This window comes from Mesoplodon bidens, assembly GCF_964165515.1.
Source record: "Mesoplodon bidens genome assembly, chromosome: 1".
NCBI classification, from domain to species: Eukaryota; Metazoa; Chordata; class Mammalia; order Artiodactyla; family Ziphiidae; genus Mesoplodon; species Mesoplodon bidens.
Window position 1 is genome coordinate 139,389,690 of NC_138176.1, and position 18,276 is coordinate 139,407,965.

General features: G+C 40.3%; 1 protein-coding gene across 1 annotated transcript in view; it reads left to right on the forward strand.

Annotated features, from left to right (window-relative positions):
* The window catches only part of USP46 (ubiquitin specific peptidase 46), a 61,354-nt gene that overhangs the window by 27,263 nt on the left and 15,815 nt on the right, over positions 1-18,276 (forward strand). The window contains exons 3-5 of the mRNA XM_081252516.1: positions 884-1,097; positions 2,731-2,960; positions 17,268-17,344. Coding sequence (XP_081108642.1) covers positions 884-1,097; positions 2,731-2,960; positions 17,268-17,344 — 521 coding nt within the window. The remainder of the gene's footprint in view (positions 1-883; positions 1,098-2,730; positions 2,961-17,267; positions 17,345-18,276) is intronic.

Below are 18,276 nucleotides of genomic sequence, written 5' to 3' on the forward strand. Positions count from 1 at the left end.
TGAGATGCTCATGTTCTATTTTAATCTTACACAGCAGTTCGTAATCTGTTATTAATCTTCTGATTTCCTTAGTTTGTTTTCCTTTTCATTTTAAGGTGCATGAAAAATTCTAAAGTGAATGTCTCAGCTATGTGTTCACCCACAGAGTTGGTTATATAGTCAGTTGAAAACCAGGGAGATGATGACTTTTTCCCTCGTTAATCATAATCTTGAGTATCCGTGGCTTTTGAGAGGTCAGAATATTACTCTGTGGGCCCTAATCAGATTGCAGGAGACCAGGAACTGGGTGGTATTGAGACAATTGCTACCTTGGCAGAAATAAGATTGCTTTGGAGAAAGTGAGGAAATGTGGTCTGAAGCCAATGGCAGGCGTGCTGGAATCTTGAAAGAGAGAAACTAAAACAAGTCCCCATTCGGTGAAGACTGTTTTAGCTGAGCAAGTGGTTCCTAGTTCCTGGATTTCTTTCTGATTGGGATTTTTATTTTCCCTGTCATAGGAGTTTTGATGTGTTGCCTTGTGACATCTTTTGTGTAGCCAGCTGCTTTTCTGCGTCTCCACATCATGTCGATTTTTTTCTTCTTCAGTGTCTCTCTCTTTTTTAAGCACCAGAAAGTTTCATTAGATTTTTAACAATCAAGGCCGAGTGCTTCTTATCATTTAGAGACTTATAATGGGCTAGAGAGCTACCAGGCTTGCATATACTAGCATTCATTTCCCTGGTGATGTTCGGAGTGGCATATACTGGTCTTCTACCACCGTGAGCAGGGCCGTGATATGCGGAATCTGGGCTGGTTCCCACGGAGGGTGGCCCTCTCCCCACCTGGTTCGGAGGTGGTGCAGCCCCGGACCCTGATTTGAACCATCCCTGTTGTCCTTTGGCAGTTCGGAAACACATGCTACTGTAACTCCGTGCTTCAGGCCTTGTACTTCTGCCGGCCCTTCCGGGAAAATGTGCTGGCATACAAGGCCCAGCAAAAAAAGAAGGAAAACTTGTTGACCTGCCTGGCAGACCTTTTCCACAGCATCGCCACGCAGAAGAAGAAGGTTGGCGTGATCCCACCAAAGAAGTTCATTTCGAGGCTGAGAAAAGAAAATGGTGAGTAGCCTGGAGACGAATGGGTTTCAGGCTCTGAAATAAGGAGAATTGACAGTTCTGGATATCCTCAAAACGAAACCTTTTTTTTTCTTTTCTTTAAATGGGAAAATAATATGGCCACCTACTCAAATATCATTTGAAAAGATATTTCTCCTTTTCCAGCCAGTATATAGAACAAAACTGGATTAAAAATATACTTAAACATTCAAGTTTATCATTCCATTTTGGAATGACCTTTTCTTTTTGCTCCACATTGGAAGGAGTTTTTTCTGGGTAGGATCATTGTAAGAGGAGAAATTGCCCAAGGCAGGACACTGATTGGAATACATAGGTTGATGCAATAATTGAATAAAATAGTACTATCTTATAAACTTGTCATAAGTGATTAAACTAAATGCAGATTGTCTAATCAGAGCCTCTGCTGTTTTAAAAAAATACCTTTGATGTTTATTTGTCAACTAAGTTGAAGGATATCAAACGGATATTTTTCTGTGATAAAAAATGTCCTGCTGTCACCTGATTTTCTTCTTTTTTTTCTATATTCTTTTTTTTTTTTTTGCGGTATGTGGGCCTCTCACTGTTGTGGCCTCTCCCGTTGCGGAGCACAGGCTCCGGACGCGCAGGCTCAGCGGCCATGGCTCACGGGCCCAGCCGCTCCGTGGCATGTGGGATCCTCCCGGACCGGGGCACGAACCCGTGTCCCCTGCATCGGCAGGCGGACTCTCAACCACAGCGCCACCAGGGAAGCCCTATATTCTTTTTTGTGTGTGTGAGAAGTGGTGGTAGAGATGAGGTTATTCCACAAGTTTTGCATGGGTAATTTTTATGACTATAGAAATATTTGATATGGCAACTTGTGTTTAGCCTAGATTTCAGCCTTACTGCAACAGACTTGCACAGTTAATCAGATGTTTGTCTTATAAAGTCTCATTTAATTTGATTGCCGCCTTTTGAAGTTGTTGTAGTTTATACACACCAGAATAGAAATAATCTGAGAAGGAAGCAGAGCCCTTCCAAGTCTCCTTGTGCACATGATTAATAATGAAGTTTCACAGCTGCATTCATCTCTTGATAGTTTGTCCTTATGGCAGGGAATAGTAACAGGCTGCTGGAATCATTTGTATTTGGTTTCAGAACACTCTCAGATAGATACATTCTCATATATATCCCTCATCTCCCTTATGTGTTTCATTTAAGCTGCTTCCAGGTTGGTCCAGGGTTTAATATGATCTTTGGGAAGAGACCCTGTTGCTCTGGATAAATTACGAAGTGAATAATTGATCATTGGTGGTCACATCATATTAAATACTGATATTTTATCAGGGAGCTTATCAAGTAATTCCTGTTCTTTTTCTTTTTTTTTTTGTAGAACAAATAAAAATGTTGGTAGCTTTTTATATATATGACTGACTTTAGGAAGATATGGGAAATTTAGTTCTTGGTGGGTGGTAAAAAGTGGAAGTGAACAAAAATTTTTTAAAAACTTACCCATTGAAGTTGCAAAATAGAGGTGAATATATATTCCATACCTGTCCACTCTTTCAATATAAAAACTGAAGTGTGGTTTGTAAAATTAGCATTTTCTTTGCTTTTCAAGAGCCAGAGATTGAAATACCGACCCTCTCCTTTCCAGATCTCTTTGATAACTACATGCAGCAGGATGCTCACGAATTTTTAAATTATTTGCTAAACACTATTGCGGACATCCTGCAGGAAGAGAAGAAACAGGAGAAACAAAATGGAAAATTAAAAAATGGCAACATGAACGAACCTGCGGAGAATAATAAACCAGAACTCACCTGGGTCCATGAGATTTTTCAGGGAACGCTCACCAATGAAACTCGATGCTTGAACTGTGAAACTGTAAGCATCAGGAGGGCTTTCATGTAATTTGCTTGTGTACAGTTGTACTAAGTATGTTGTGCGTGAGTGTAGTGTGGTATCGTAGCACCTAGCAGTTGTCTTCAGTATATGCATACCGTTCTGTTTATGTGTATGAACCTCAGATGCAAACTTTTGGAAGCATGTCTCCCATCTAAGACGTCTCAGCTGGCTGAAGTAGAGTGATGAGGGAAAATCTCAAAAACTAGATTGCTATGCATCATGCGCTAATTTTAGGGTCTACCAATTGGAAGTATTGAACTGGACCTCCACTGGTTATCTTGAAATGAGTTTGGCCACGGGGAGGTCATGTGTGACTTAGAACAGACCACCTCCCCAACATAAAGGAAGTCAGCTGTGTATGGTGAACGTGAAATCAGAAGACAGGCTTGACTTTTTTTTGGCTGCTTTGGGTCTTCGTTGCTGTGCACGGGCTTTCTCTAGTTGCGGCAAGTGGGGACTACTCTTCCTTGTGGTGCGTGCGCTTCTCATTGCGGTGGTTTCTCTTGTTGCGGAGCAGCACTAGGCGCGGGCTCAGTAGTTGCAGCACACAGGCCCTAGAGCGTACGGGCTTCCGTAGTTGCGGCATGTGGGCTCAGTAGTTGCGGCATGTGGGCTCAGTAGTTGTGGCGCACAGGCTCAGTAGTTGTGGCACATGGGCTTAGTTGCTCCATGGCATGTGGCATCTTCCTAAACCAGGGCTCGAACCTGTGTCCCCTGCATTGGCAGGTGGATTCTTAACCACTGCGCCACCAGGGAAGCCCCCAGGCTTGGCTTCTGATTTTCTAGCAGTTAGCTGGGTGTGTGGAACAAGTCCCTGACAGCACTGTTGCCAGGGCTGGGTTAGCTTATGTGTCTGGGTCAGTCTGGCACATGGTAGGTAGGCACTTAGTGTTAGTTGAATTTAGAGACATTTTCCGGGGCGTGATTCAGGATGTTGCCTTGGCTTTGTATATTTGATTTAACTCTCTGAGTGGCCTCTTAATGTGGTAGTTAAAAGCCCAGCTTTAACTAAAAAAAAAAAAAAAAACTTTTTAAAGGCTTTAGGGCCAGGCTGCTGAGTTTGTATGCTGGCTCTGCCAGTCAGCAGTTGTGGGACCTTGTGCAAATTATTCACCCTCTCTGACCTCACTCCCCTCATCTGTAAATTGGGGATGATGAGAGTGCCTATCTCGTAGGGTTGCTAGGAGGATTAAATGAGCTAGCTTTTGGAAAGCACTTAGAACCATGCTTGGCACATACCAACTGTGCAATAAAAGCCAACTATTACTATTTATTATGACTACTAATAACATAGAAAGTATGGGTTCATCTGAGGTCTCAGAGTTTCTTAAGAACGTCATATGAACATTTCTGTAGGATTGGGCATCTTTCTGGGGAGAGAGACAGTAGTTTCATCAGACTCTGCCAAGGGACTGGCACCCAGAAATGGTGAAGAAATGTGGATTTAAGTGGGAGGCTCTTTGTTTTTTGGCAGTCTTCTATCCTTCTAAACAATTTTTGAAGCATTCTGGTTTGTTCATTGTAGAAACAATTAGAAAACATAGCTAAGCAAAAAGAGACTAAAAGTTACCAGTAATCTCCCCACCCAGAGATGATAAATTTGTAACATTTTCTAAAATTTGTGATCACGTTAGCCTGGAGATAACCATTTAAACATTTTGAAATACATCCTGCCAAAACATTTTCTACACATACTTATCTATCTAGAGATCTCTCCTCCTTCCCTTTCGCCTTCTGTTCCAGTAAAATTCAAGTGCATACAGAAATAGAATAGTAAAATACATCCCGTATGTGTATTACTGAGGATCAATGATTGTTAACACACTGGCCCATCTCAGTCATCTTGCCTTTCACGCCCCCTCCCACTTCACTGAACTGGTCTGTTTTTAAGCAAGTCCCAGGTAACATCATTCCATTTGTAATTTCTTCATTACTTTGTTATATATCTCCAAAAGGTAAGAAATCTTTTTTAAAAAAACATTGGTACAATGCCATTATCACACCTAAAAAGAATTCCTTTAAATCATTGTTCACTCAGTGTTCGTTTCTCTGATTATGTCACTTTTTTTTTTTTTTAAAGCAGCTGGTTAATTCAAATCAGTATCCAAACGTGGTCCACACATTGCATTTGGTCAGTATGTGTCTTAATCTATGAGTCACCACCCCTCCTTTTTTTCCCTTGTAGTTCAGTTGTTGAAGAAATCAGGTTGTTTGTCTGAAAGAATTTCCCACATTCTGGAAACATGCTGTGGTGTTTAACTTGTATTGTGAAATGGCAGTATGTTTCTACCATCCTATTCTTTGTTTCTATTTAACCCACCTATTTTATATTCTTTTTTTTTTCTCTTGCCTTTGTATCAATGAAACGTCTGTCTTCCTTCCTATTTTTTTTTTGTTGTTGTTGTTAGTTTTAAATTCTTTTAGATGTTACTCTAGAGACTACAGTACACATCCTTAACTTGGTTTGTTTTTTTTTCCACTTTCCCAGCAATGCTAGAACCTTTGGAACCCTTCATCTCCTTTTCCTTCTTTTGCATTATAGTTTTGTGATGAACTCCTGAGTTTTAACATTTTATGTTTTAATCCATTGCAGTTTTTAAATTCTTTTTGACACTAAATTTATTTTTAGAGTAAATTCATGTCCTTTTTAAACATCAAAATTAGGGCTATATTGTACATAGTATAATCTGCAGACTTGCAGTCTTTTTGCTTTCTTCCCTTCTTTTAATAAGGGAGTATCCCTTGGTACCATCCTCACCTTACCTCTTGTATCTATTCTGTCACCAGGTCCTGTCTTATTGTGTCTCTCTTTAATCCTCTGCTTCTCTTCATCCCTCCTGCTCCCACCCTGGCTCAGGCCACCCATCGCCACTTTCTCCTGTTAATGTCTCATGCCAATTTACTTCTTTAGAGCAGCCAGAAGAACCTAGAAGGGTGGAGGAACCCATCGGCTCTTGACTGGCAGTCTCAGCTAAGCTACAGCAGTAACTTCCTACTGGGTTTTCTTGCTTTTCTCTTGCCCTTTTCCATGTTACTCTCCTGCCCAAAGTAGAGTAGTGACCTCCAGTTTCTTTATCTTCTTTGAGACAGTATGTGTACGTTTTGATTTATCTGTTCTTTGAATGTTTGCTAGAACTCAAAACTTACCTGTGCATCCCTAAAATAAATAGTTCAGTTTGGCTTTTTTTTTGCTCTTTAGATGAATGGAATCATGCAGTGTGTATTCTTTAGTGTCCTGTTTTTGTTTTTGTTTTTTTCCTCACTATCCCGTGTGAGATTTATTTGTGCTGTTGCATGATGCTTTCGTTCATTCATTTTCATTGTCATATAGTATTCCATTGCCTGAATATACCACAATTCATGAATCCATTTTACTGTTGGTGGATATTTGGTTGTATCCAACTTGGGGCAACTATGAACAATGCTGCTGTGAACATTCTAATACATATATAATCTAGTGTACATAAATCTAGTTTCTCTAGGATATATACACAGAAGTAGATTTGTTAGGCCATAAGATGGGCTTATCATTCAACTCATTAGAAAATATCAAATCCCCCAAGTGGTTGTACCATTTTACACACCCAGTGCATGAGCATTCTTATTCTCCACATTCTTGTCTATACCCACTATTCTCAGATGTCTCTTCACTTTGGTAGTTATATAGTGGCTTTTGTATAGACGAGTATTCTTTTATTCAATAAATACTTTTTTTTTTCTTCCCACATCTGCTAAGTAAAGGTATAGACACTGAGGATGCAGTGAGAGCCTGGCCTTTCTGAAACTTTTTGTGGTTACAACGGCAAACTTCCGTGAAGGAGTACAGAGTATTCTGTGAGCTTAGATACAGGAACCAGAACAATGGGGCATCACATCTCTACATTTAGCCAGGAAACCTGCCCCAGACTGTAGAGCTGGTCTAATCCTTTTGGTTATCTTTGAAATTAACAGTTACTACATCCGTCTTGTGATTCTCTGTGTGGATTTTCAGAAAGGCTCAGTCACATTTGTAGTTTCTTTTTTTTTTTTGTCTAAGAACAGGTCAGTTGATCCCAACAATGCAAATATTGCACCCGCAGATAATTGTATTGCAGAAGCTGTTACAGAGCCTGATTTCTCGTGGAGGGTTACCATGGATCGGAAGCCTGTGCCCAAAGATTCCTCCAAAACTTTTGGATCATACCACAGAGTGGGATTCCAACCATTTATACTTCGTTTGTGGAAGAGAATGAGAGTGTGTGGGTGCGTCTTGGTGGAGGATGGTGCACTCTGAAAAGCCTACATTTATTATCTCCTGAAATGATTACATTTGAGGCAGCAGCGCTTCCCACCTTCCCCGCTCTGGAGTTACTTGGATAATCACCTGCATTTTCTTAGATCCTTTAACTGGACGGGATCCTACGAGTCACCTAATCCTTCCTCTCCCAGTGCCCGAGTCCCTTCTGTGACGTCCTAGCCAGTTGGTCACCCAGCATCTGCTGGATCCTGTCCAGAGATAGGGAACTCAATCTTCCCAGGCGATGCCTTCCATTTTTAGAAAGCTCTAATTGTTAGAAAGCCCTCTACTTTCTAAGAAAATGCATAGTCTGAGGGCTTTTTAGTTGTTGTTACTGTAGAATGTTGAGAACTTAGTGTAAAAGAAGACCGAAGTTAAAGTTTTCCTTCACAGGATGAGAAATTCGGGGCCCTGTTTAAGTAATGTCCTCTGCCCAGGGCAAGCAGCCTTTACAGAGCGCTTCCGGCAGAATTGCCAAGACCATTAGTGGAACACTCACAGTGGGATTGAACTGCACTGGATCTGGAGCAGCAAATTAGCCCCTGGGGGAGCCTCGCCGTAGGGGCGGCCTCAGCTGGTAGTTCCTCCAATTGTGCAAAACGCTTTGTGCCAGTCTTCATGCTTTCAGACGATAATTTTCTTCTTTTTCTGGGTCTCACCCTTTGTAAATGTTGCCTGTGATTGCAGTGCAGATGTCAACTGAGGGGTTTATGGAGACAAACGGTTTCACTCTGCAGTAGACTTGGAGAGACAGTTTTAAGGGGGTCATTCAGGGCTGACTGTCCCAGATAACCTTAACCAAGGCACTCCAGAACAGGAGGCGTGGGGATTTTCCAGTCTAGCCTCCATGTTCCCTTGGTTGGAGCTTAATTTTGTTGTTGTTGTTAATTCCCGCCCCCCCCCCCTTTCTCTTTCAACTGAGTTTTTGCTTTGCAGATCTGTGGTTTTCAGTGCTTCTCAGTGGCTTTAAGACTGAGAAGCCAAAAGGTTGTCTAAAGAGCTGCTTTATTAAGTACCAATTGTATGCCCCATCTAGCTTTGTTTGCAGAGGTTAAAATTGACTCAGTAGAGCTTCTGAGCCCTTCACAGAGAGGAGTTGGGATGGGCGCTGTGGTCAGGTGGAGTCAGTCGCTGAGGGGTGGTTCTGAGTCCCCGGGACTCAGGTGGGCTGTGGTTGCCACTCTTCCTGAGCCCAACAATTTGACACCGACTCTGAGCCAGCACGTTTTCAGTCCCTGGCTGAACAGCGTGGAGCTGCCACCTGGTCACCTTTTCTGCTAAGCCCAGCAAAGGTGGCTGGGGATTTAGAAGCACATTTGAATAGGATTTTAATTACTCAGGAACTTAGCAAAGCTCGTGATTTTTTTTTTAATTACTCAGGAACTTAGCAAAGCCCTCTATATTAATTTGCTCTATTAATTGATTTGTAATGAATTAAAAACAAGAGCAAGTAGGGTCTCTTCCACCCTTTTAAAACTAGTTTTTGGGGAACTCCATGCCCAAAATCGGGGGAGAAGAAAGGAGAATAAGATGTAGCCTGTACCTGCTGGGAGTATCAGAGTCTTAGTGATACATATGTTTCCTTGGAGACAAGCTGTGTTTTCACTCAGACCAGAATGAGATCCTTGTGTGTGGGAAGAAAATGGTTTTATTTTCTGGCAGCTTTCTGGGAAGAGAGAAAAGGAAAAAAAAAAATTGCTTGATCACTCATTGCTTTTGACTATGTCAGTCTGAGACAGGGGGAGAGAGAAAAGTCCAAATGGAAGGGTTTAGTGGCATGTTTTGATGTCACCGGTGACGCGATCCACCTGAGCAGTGCTTTCTCACTCTTAATTCTGGAAGCAGTTTGCACTGGGAATTGAGAAAGTTACAGTAACTTTCTCCAGTTCTTTAATTAGATTTGTACCTTTCTTCCCTCTCCCTGAAACAAGTACAGGGAAAGATTTGCATCTAAAGGGAGACAGTGTTTCTTTGTTTTCATCCCCCTTCAAGTACCGGACCTTTAGTAGAACTATCGAAATTATGTATGACTTCAGTTGGCTATAATCGTTTTATTATCTCTCAGAGAAGGGCCATTTAGTTTTAAAAAAAAGTTTTACTAATTAAAAAATATAATACCTGTGAATTATTATTATTATTATTATTTTTTTTTTTTGCGGTATGCGGGCCTCTCACTGTTGTGGCCTCTCCCGTTGCGGAGCACAGGCTCCGGATGCGCAGGCTCAGCGGCCATGGCTCACGGGCCCAGCCGCTCCGCGGCATATGGGATCCTCCCGGACCGGGGCACGAACCCGTATCCCCTGCATCGGCAGGCGGACTCTCAACCACTGCGCCACCAGGGAGGCCCTGTGAATTATTTTTTAAAACACAGGCATAGGAATGTATAAAAAGAAAATCATTCATAATTCTGCCACCCAGCTGCCATTATTGGTGTTTAGATATCTTTTCATTTGTTTAGTCTTTTGTTCAGTTATATATTCATTTATTTAGTAAATATTTATTGGGTACCTATTAAATACTGGAAATTATTTTATGTACTAGAGATATAGCAGTTAAAACAAACAGAAAAGGTAGTCCCTGCTCTATTATTTACTAATATACACATTTAAAGCTATACATTTTCCTTTTAGCACTGTTTTAGCTGCATCTCTCAAATTTTGATATGTTTTCTTTGTCATTAGTTCAAATTATTTTCTAATTTCTCTTGTTATTTTTTTTCTTTGACCCATGTATTACTTAGAAGTGTGTTGTTTAATTTTCAAATATTTGGTCTTTTCCTAGGTACCTTAATATTTTCCAATTTCTTTCTGTTTTGCTTAGGGAATATATTCTGTATGATTTCAGTCTTTTACAATTTATCGTGACATGTTCTATATCCTAACACACGGTCTATTTTGGTAAATGTACTTGAAAACAGGGTCTCTCAACCTCAGAACTATTTACCTTTCGGATCAGATCATTCTTTGTGGGGTGCTGCCCTGTGCATGTTTAGCAACATCTCTGGCTTCTGCCTACTAGATTCCAGTAACATCCCCCAAGATGTGACAACAAAAATGTCTCTAGACATTTTGCCAAATATCCCGAAAGGCAGTTTCCCTTGTTAAGAACCACCGAGTTGAAAATAATTTATATTTTGTAGTTGTTGGGTATAGTATTCTATAGTTATCAGTAGGTCATGATGGTTGGTAGAGTTATTCAGATTGTCTGTGTTTTTCTTGATTTTTTTCCCCCATAGTTTTATATTATTTGCTGAGAAAGTAGTGTTAAAATTTCTAACTGTAATTGTGGGATTTGTCTTATTTCTCCCTCTAATTCTATCAGTTTTTGCTTCATGAATTTTTTTACTTTTTAAAAACAACTTTGTTGAGGTGCAATTTAATTACCATAAAATTCATCCATTCAGTGATTTTTTGGTGGGGGGGCTGATTTGCTGAGTTGTGTAACTATGACCAAAATCCATGTTTTTTCAGGGGTGGGATTCTTACAGTCATTTATTGCTTTTTTTTTTTTTAACATCTTTATTGGAGTATAATTGCTTTACAATGTTGTGTTAGTTTCTGCTGTATAACAAAGTGAATCAGCTATATGTATACATATATCCCCATATACCCTCCCTCTTGCACCTCCCTTCCACCTTCCCTGTCCCACCCTTCTAGATGGTAACAAAGAACCAAGCTGATCTCCCTGTGCTATGCCGCTGCTTCCCACTAGCTATCTATTTTACAGTTGGTAGTGTATATACGTTAATGCTACTCTCTCACTTCGTCCCAGCTTACCCTTCCCCCTCCCTGTGTCCTCAAGTACATTCTCTATGTCTGTGTCTTTATTCCTGTCCTCCCCTAGGTTCATCAGAACCACTTTTTATTTTTAGATTCCATATATATGTGTTAGCATATGGTATTTGTTTCTCTTTCTGACTGCCTTCACTCTTCCTTCAGTTGGTATGACAGACTCTAGGTCCATCCACCTCACTATAAATAACTCAATTTCGTTTCATTTTATGGCTGAGTAATATTCCATTGTATAAATATGCCACATCTTCTTTATCCATTCATCTGTCGATGGACACTTAGGTTGCTTCCATGTCCTGGCTATTGTAAATAGAGCTGCAATGAACATTGTGGTACATGACTCTTTTTGAATTATGGTTTTCTCAGGGTATATGCCCAGTAGTGGGATTGCTGGGTCATATGCTAGTTCTATTTTTAGTTTTTTAAGGAACCTCCATACTGTTCTCCATAGTGGCTGTATCAATTTACATTCCCACTAACAGTGCAAGAGGGTTCCTTTTTCTCCACACCCTCTCCAGCACTTATTGTTTGTAGATATTTTGATGATGGCTATTCTGACTGGTGTGAGATGATACCTCATTGTAGTTTTGATTTGCATTTCTCTAATGAGTAAAGATGTTGAGCATTCTTTCATGTGTTTGTTGGCAGTCTGTATATCTTCTTTGGAGAAATGCCTGTTTAGGTCTTCTGCCCATTTTTGGATTAGGTTGTTTGTTTTTTTTGATATTGAGCTGTATGAGCTGCTTGTGTATTTTGGAGATTAATCCTTTGTCAGTTGCTTTGATTGCAAATATTTTCTCCCATTCTGAGGGTTGTCTTTTCGTCTTGTTTATGGTTTCCTTTGCTGTGCAAAAACTTTTAAGTTTCATTAGGTCCCATTTGTTTATTTCTGTTTTTATTTCCATTTCTCTAGGACGTGGGTCAGAAAGGATCTTGGCTGTGATTTATGGCAAAGAGTGTTCTTCCTATGTTTTCCTCTAAGGGTTTTATAGTGTCTGGCCTTACATTTAGGTCTTTAATCCATTTTGAGTTTATTTTTGTGTATGGTGTTAGGAAGTGTTCTAATTTCATTCTTTTACATGTAGCTGTCGAGTTTTCCCAGCACCACTTATTGAAGAGGCTGTCTTTTCTCCATTGTATATTCTTGCCTCCTTTATCAAAGATAAGGTGACTATTTATGTGTGGGTTTATCTCTGGCCTTTCTAGCCTGTTCCATTGATTTGTATTTCTGTTTTTGTGCCCATAATCCAGTTTAAAAACATTTCTATCACACCAATAAGATCCTTTGTATTGGGCAGTTAATCTCTGTTGCAAGCCTTAGGCCACCGCTAAGCTACTTTCTGTCTTTAGATATTTGCCTTTTTGGACATTTCATATATATGGAATCATACAAGATGTGGTCTTTTGTGTCTGATTTCTTTCACTTACATAACATTTTTGAGATTCATTTGCGTGGTAGCACGTGGTTCATTCCATTTTGTTGGTGAATACTGCTCCAGCTTCATATATTTTTGAGGCTCTGTTATGAGGGACTTCCATATTTTTTATTACGTTTTTCTAGTAAATTGACCCAAGTATTAGGAAATACCATTTTTATTTCTCATAATTTTGTCTAAAATCTATTTTCTTATATTAAATAGCCCACTATATATGTATATTAATTCTTTACATAGTATACTTTTTCCATCCATGTTTTTTCAGCTTATCTGTTTCTTTATATTTAAAGTATAGCTCTTGTGGACAGTATGTAGCTGGTCTTGCTTTTTAAAAGAATTCAACTCAATTTCTGACTTTTACTTGAAAAGTTTATTACATTAGTGTTTAATATAATTACTGATATGGTTGGCTTTGAGGCTCCCATTTTATTACTTGTTTTCTATTTATTCCCCCGGAGCTTTTTGTTTCTCTCTTCCTCCTTCTCTGCTTTTTAAATGTTTTTCCCTTTTTGGATTATTTGTGTGTGTGTATATTACATTTAACAATTCCATTTTAATTTTCCTCTTAGTATATCTTTTTTTTTTTTTTTGCGGTACGTGGGCCTCTCACTGTTGTGGCCTCTCCCGTTGTGGAGCACAGGCTCCGGACGCACAGGCTCAGCGGCCATGGCTCACGGGCCCAGCCGCTCCACGGCATGTGGGATCTTCCCGGACCGCGGCACGAACCCGTGTCCCCTGCATTGGCAGGCGGACTTTCAACCACTGCGCCACCAGGGAAGCCCTCCTCTTAGTATATCTTTGTATGTTGCTTTTTAGTGGTTGCTCTGGAGAGTACAGTATATTCTTCACTCTTCACAGTCCCCTTACAATTAATAATGTTCCATTTCGCATAAAACATAGTTAACTTATAACTGTGTAGGTGCATATTCCTTTGACCCCTGACCTACCTTGTCCTTTATGCTATAGATGCTACATGTATTACATTTATGTATATTATAACCCCCACAGGACAATGTCATAATTCCCATTTTTGATGCTCTTCACTTTTTCTTGAGGATCTGGATTTCCATCTGGTAGCTTTTCCCTTTGGTTTAAAGAATTTCCTGTAACCTTTCTTGTACTGCAAGTCTGTTAATAATGAATTCTGTTCACTTTTATCTTCATTCTTGAAGGATATATTTATGGGATACAGGAATTCTGTTTTGATAGCTTTTTCTTTTAGCATACTAAAGATGTTCAGTGTCTTCTGGCCTCTCTAATTTTTGATGAGAGGCCAGCTTCCAACAGAATCATTCTCTTGTAATGTGTCATTTAAAAAAAAAAGTTTATTTATTTATTTTTTAGCCATGCCACGCAGCTTGTGGAATCTCAGTTCCCCGACCAGGGATTGAACCCAGGCCACAGCAGTGAAAGCCTGGAATTCCAAACACTAGGACACCAGGGAGCTCGCTGTAATGTGTCATTTTTCTCTAGATGTTTTTGAGATTTGCTTTTTTACCTTTGGCTTCCAACAGTTTGACCTTGGCTGGCCTTCTTTGTATTTACCCTGCTTGGTGTTTGTTGAGTATCTTCAATTTATAAACGTATGTCTTTCACCAAATTTAGGGAATATTCAGCCATTATTTTTCAAATCATTTTTCTGCCCTATTCTCTCTCCTCCCCGTCTGGGACTCCAATTATGTGTATGATATCTAACAGGTTTATTGAGTATCTGTTAATTTTTATTTCAATCTTTCTTTTTTTTCCCTTTATTCTTCTCCTTGGATAATTTCCATTGTTCTGTCTTCAAGTCCACTGGTATCTCTCTGTCATCTCCAGTTCTTTGTTAAGTCCATCCAGTGTATTAATTTTTTAGTTCTGGAATTTCCATTTGATTCTTTTTTGTTTGTCTGTTTCTATTTCTCTGCTGAGATGTCTTATTTTTTGGTTCACTGTGAATATATTTCACTTTATTGAAGATATTTATAAAACCTTATTTAAAATCATTGTTTGTTACCTCCAACATCTGGGTCATCCCAGGATTGGTCTCAGTTGCCTCCTTTTATTTTAAGAATATCTTCCATTTTCCTGGTTCTTCACATATTGTAAGTTTGGGTCATATCTAGGACATTGAGAATGTTCAGTTTGAGAGACTCTGGGTTCTGCTGTTCTTCTCCAATTAGTATTGAGTTTCTTTAGTTTTAGCAGGTAGTTATCTTGGTTGGACTCATACTATAAACTGTTTCCTAGGCAGCAGTTTGACTCTTGGGTCATCCCTTTTGTCACCAGCCAAGTTGCTGTGAGTGTACTCTGTGCATGTGTGTGGCTCAGGGGTCAGCCAGAGATGTGGGTAGACAGAGTTGGGGATACCTTCTCAGATTCCTTCCCTTCTTCTCAGTGGACATGGTTTCCCAGATTGGTTTTTCTGGCTCCTAGACCAGAAAGACTGCATTTTCCCCCATGGATCCCGCTAAAGGCTGTGAAACCATGAACCCATTATTTGCAGCTCTTTTCCTCCACATGTGGACTCCCCATCTGCCTCCATTGCCTTCAGGTAGTTGCTGTTAGTTTATAGTTATTTGAGTTTATACTTTTCTGGAGGAGTGTTGGAAGGGCAGGATCTTAGTCATTACAGAAGCCAGTCTTTTGAACTTTCACTTTAGTAAGGGGGAAGTAGACAATAAATGAATAAAAATAAAATATACATACAGAAATACCTTGGAGATACTGTGGGTTTGGTTCCAGATCACTGCAATAAAGTGAATATCACAATGAAGCGAGTCACACAAATTTTTTGGTTTCCCAATACATATAAAAGTTATTTTTACACTATATTGTAGTCTATTAAGTGTGCAATAGTATTATGTCTAAAAAATGTACATACCTTAATTGAAAAATACTTAATGCTAAAAAATGATAACCATCATTCAAACCTTCAGTGAGTCATAGTAGTAACATCAAAGATCACTGATTACAGATCACCATAAAGCATAATAATAATGAAGAACGTTTTAAATATTGTGAAAATTACCAAAATGTGACACAGAAACACGAAGTGAGCAAATGCCGTTGCCACTAGACTTGCTCGACACAGGGTTGCCACAAAACTTCAAATTGAAAGAAACACACTATCTGCCAAGTTCAGTAAAAGGAGGAATGCCTGTCATGTTAAGTAGTTGTATTGGTTATTTGTTGCTTTGTTACAAACTTCCCTAAAACTCTGAGACTTAAATCCACTCTGATTTTTTTACTGTAGTTCATGCAACCATGGGTTGGCGGGGGGTCGCCTGATGCAGCTGGCCTTGGCTGAGCCCGTACGTCTGCATTTCAGCTGTCTCACGTATGTGTCTAAGGCCGGTGGGGATGGTGCTCCTGTCTGGGCTTAGCTGGGGCACCTTAGTGAGAACAGCTCTCCTCTGTGGGTCTCTCATCTTTTTCTGGGAAGTAGTGGGCTAGCCTGGGTTACCCTTCTCATGGTGACGGTGGAAGTGCAGGAGAGCAGTCTCATGTTTCATTTAATATGATACTCACAATGTAGTAACCCATTCCCAACTTTTTGACCATTTTAGGCCCTTTTAAATGTTTTTTTCCATCCTTGATTTGTTGAGTGCTTACCTCTTAAAGCACTTTACATGTATTATCTTATTTCATCCTTACAACAACCTTATGAAATAGATACTCTTACTGCTCCCACTTTACAGATGAGGAAGCTGAGGTACAGAGAGGCTAAGTACCTTGCCTAGTGTCATCCACTTTATAAGTGGCAGAGACAGGATATGGAGTTGGGCAGTCTGCCAATACCCATTCTTGGGTATACTAATAAAAGTATAAAGGATTGTGTCCACATCTCTGACTATTGGAGTATTGGGTCATAGGATAGTTGTCTCACTTACAGGAGTATTATTGTTGTTTTGCTGCCAGTTGACTGGGCACCTCAAAGTTCCTGCTGGGCTAGTTTGTCCCTCCCACTCCAAGACAGTGAAATGCCAGGCTAGCTGGTGAGCTGCTGGAAGGCAAGCACCACTCGGTGAGCTTTGATAAGTACAGACCCAGAATTGGTGTGGTGTCAGCTGTGCAGGCCAAGAAACAGCCAGGGCTGGTGATAGGTGTGGCTGAGAGCAGTCCAGTCTGCTGGGCCCCTGTGAGCCCAGGCTCCCTGCTAGCTCCAGGTCTGAGTGGTACCACAGACAGCATGGGCGTGTTCTACAAAGGACAACACTTCCTGGGCCAGAGGACAGGTGTGTGTGTGTGTGTGTGTGTGTGAGAGAGAGAGAGAGAGACCGAGAGACCGAGAGACCTCCAGCCCATAGCACATTCGGCCCCCAGGCCCCCCACACAGTTTGAATGGCTAGTCACAGGAGGAAGGGAGTGATTTCAGGGGACTGGCAAGAAGTGCAGACAGCTGAATGGAGGGTGATCACCTGAGCAGTAGGTTTTTTAAGGCTCTTGTCCTTTTTCCATTTCCATTGTTAGCATTCTGCCAGGCTGAGCTATATGGATACCTGTTTGATATTTCCTGCTTTGAAACAGTGGGGGCAATGAATGGACAGGAAGAGAAATCTGGTTGAGTTTTAATTATGAAAAGCCTGAATCAAAGCTGGACACAGATAAGGTTAAATGGAGAATTTAGGATTTTCTCTTGTTTTGGATTGTTTTCAAGGTAACTGGTAGCCAGAGAGTATACAAAGCCATACCTGACTTTTACTGCAGTTATGGTTTTTGGTTACCTGTAGGTGTTCAAAGTTTTATCTACTTGTCTATTATGTATTTTGTGCCTAATACTTTTTTTCTTTTTTTGCTCCAGGTTAGTAGCAAAGATGAAGATTTTCTTGACCTTTCTGTTGATGTGGAGCAGAATACATCTATTACCCACTGTCTAAGGTAACCTCATGAATTCTGACAGTGGTCTGAGCTTTTGATCAGGCTAGTAAGTACATGGGGGAAAAATCTTGTGTTTCTTCAGGACATAATCTTCCTTTCTGTTAAACGAATATAATCCTTTTATTTTCTATTTCTTCTTTCTTAAGAGAGATTAAAAATAAGTGTATGTGGTCTGGAGAAGAGTCCTGCTGAGGAGAGAGTGGATCAAGTGGAAGTCATTAGTCATTAAGTTTAAAAATAAGGTTTTGATCTTTAATACAGATGTGTGCTTTGGGCTCTCATCGGCCTCTCTCCCTCTCACACACACAATCACAGAGTCACACAATTAAGTTAAAAAGTGCTACAGATGCCTACCATTACTTTCTTTTTCTACGCTAATCTATTCTGTTATTTAAAACATTATGGGAATTCCCTGGTGGTCCAGTGGTTAGGATTTGGAGCTTTCACTGCTGTGGCCGGGGTTCAATGCCTTGTCGGGGAACTAAGAATCCCGCAAGCTGTGCAACGTGGCCAAAAAAAAAAAAATTATGCACTTTTGAGCTGAGAACCAATGAGGGCATTACCTTTTCCTCCATCTTTCAGCATTATATGGAGCTCACTTATGGAAAAAAAAACTTCCTCTTAATTAGGGTTGAGGAAAAGCAAGGAGCCCAGAGTGTAAGAGCAGCACATGCCCAGGATTACTGTAGCTATTGTGCATTGACCTGTGTGTTGAAAATGTGCTCAAAGTTGATATAGAAGCACAATTCCCTTCTCCTGTCCTCACTGTCTTCTCCTCCTTTCGACAAGTGGTCATGAGTACTTATAATTAGCCCAGCTCTGTTGTGGACACTGGAGGTCGAGGGTGAGCGGCAGGTATGCATCTCATGGCGCTTACAGTCTAGTGGGAATCCATGGACAGGGATCAGTACTTTGAAGGACATTAAACACGT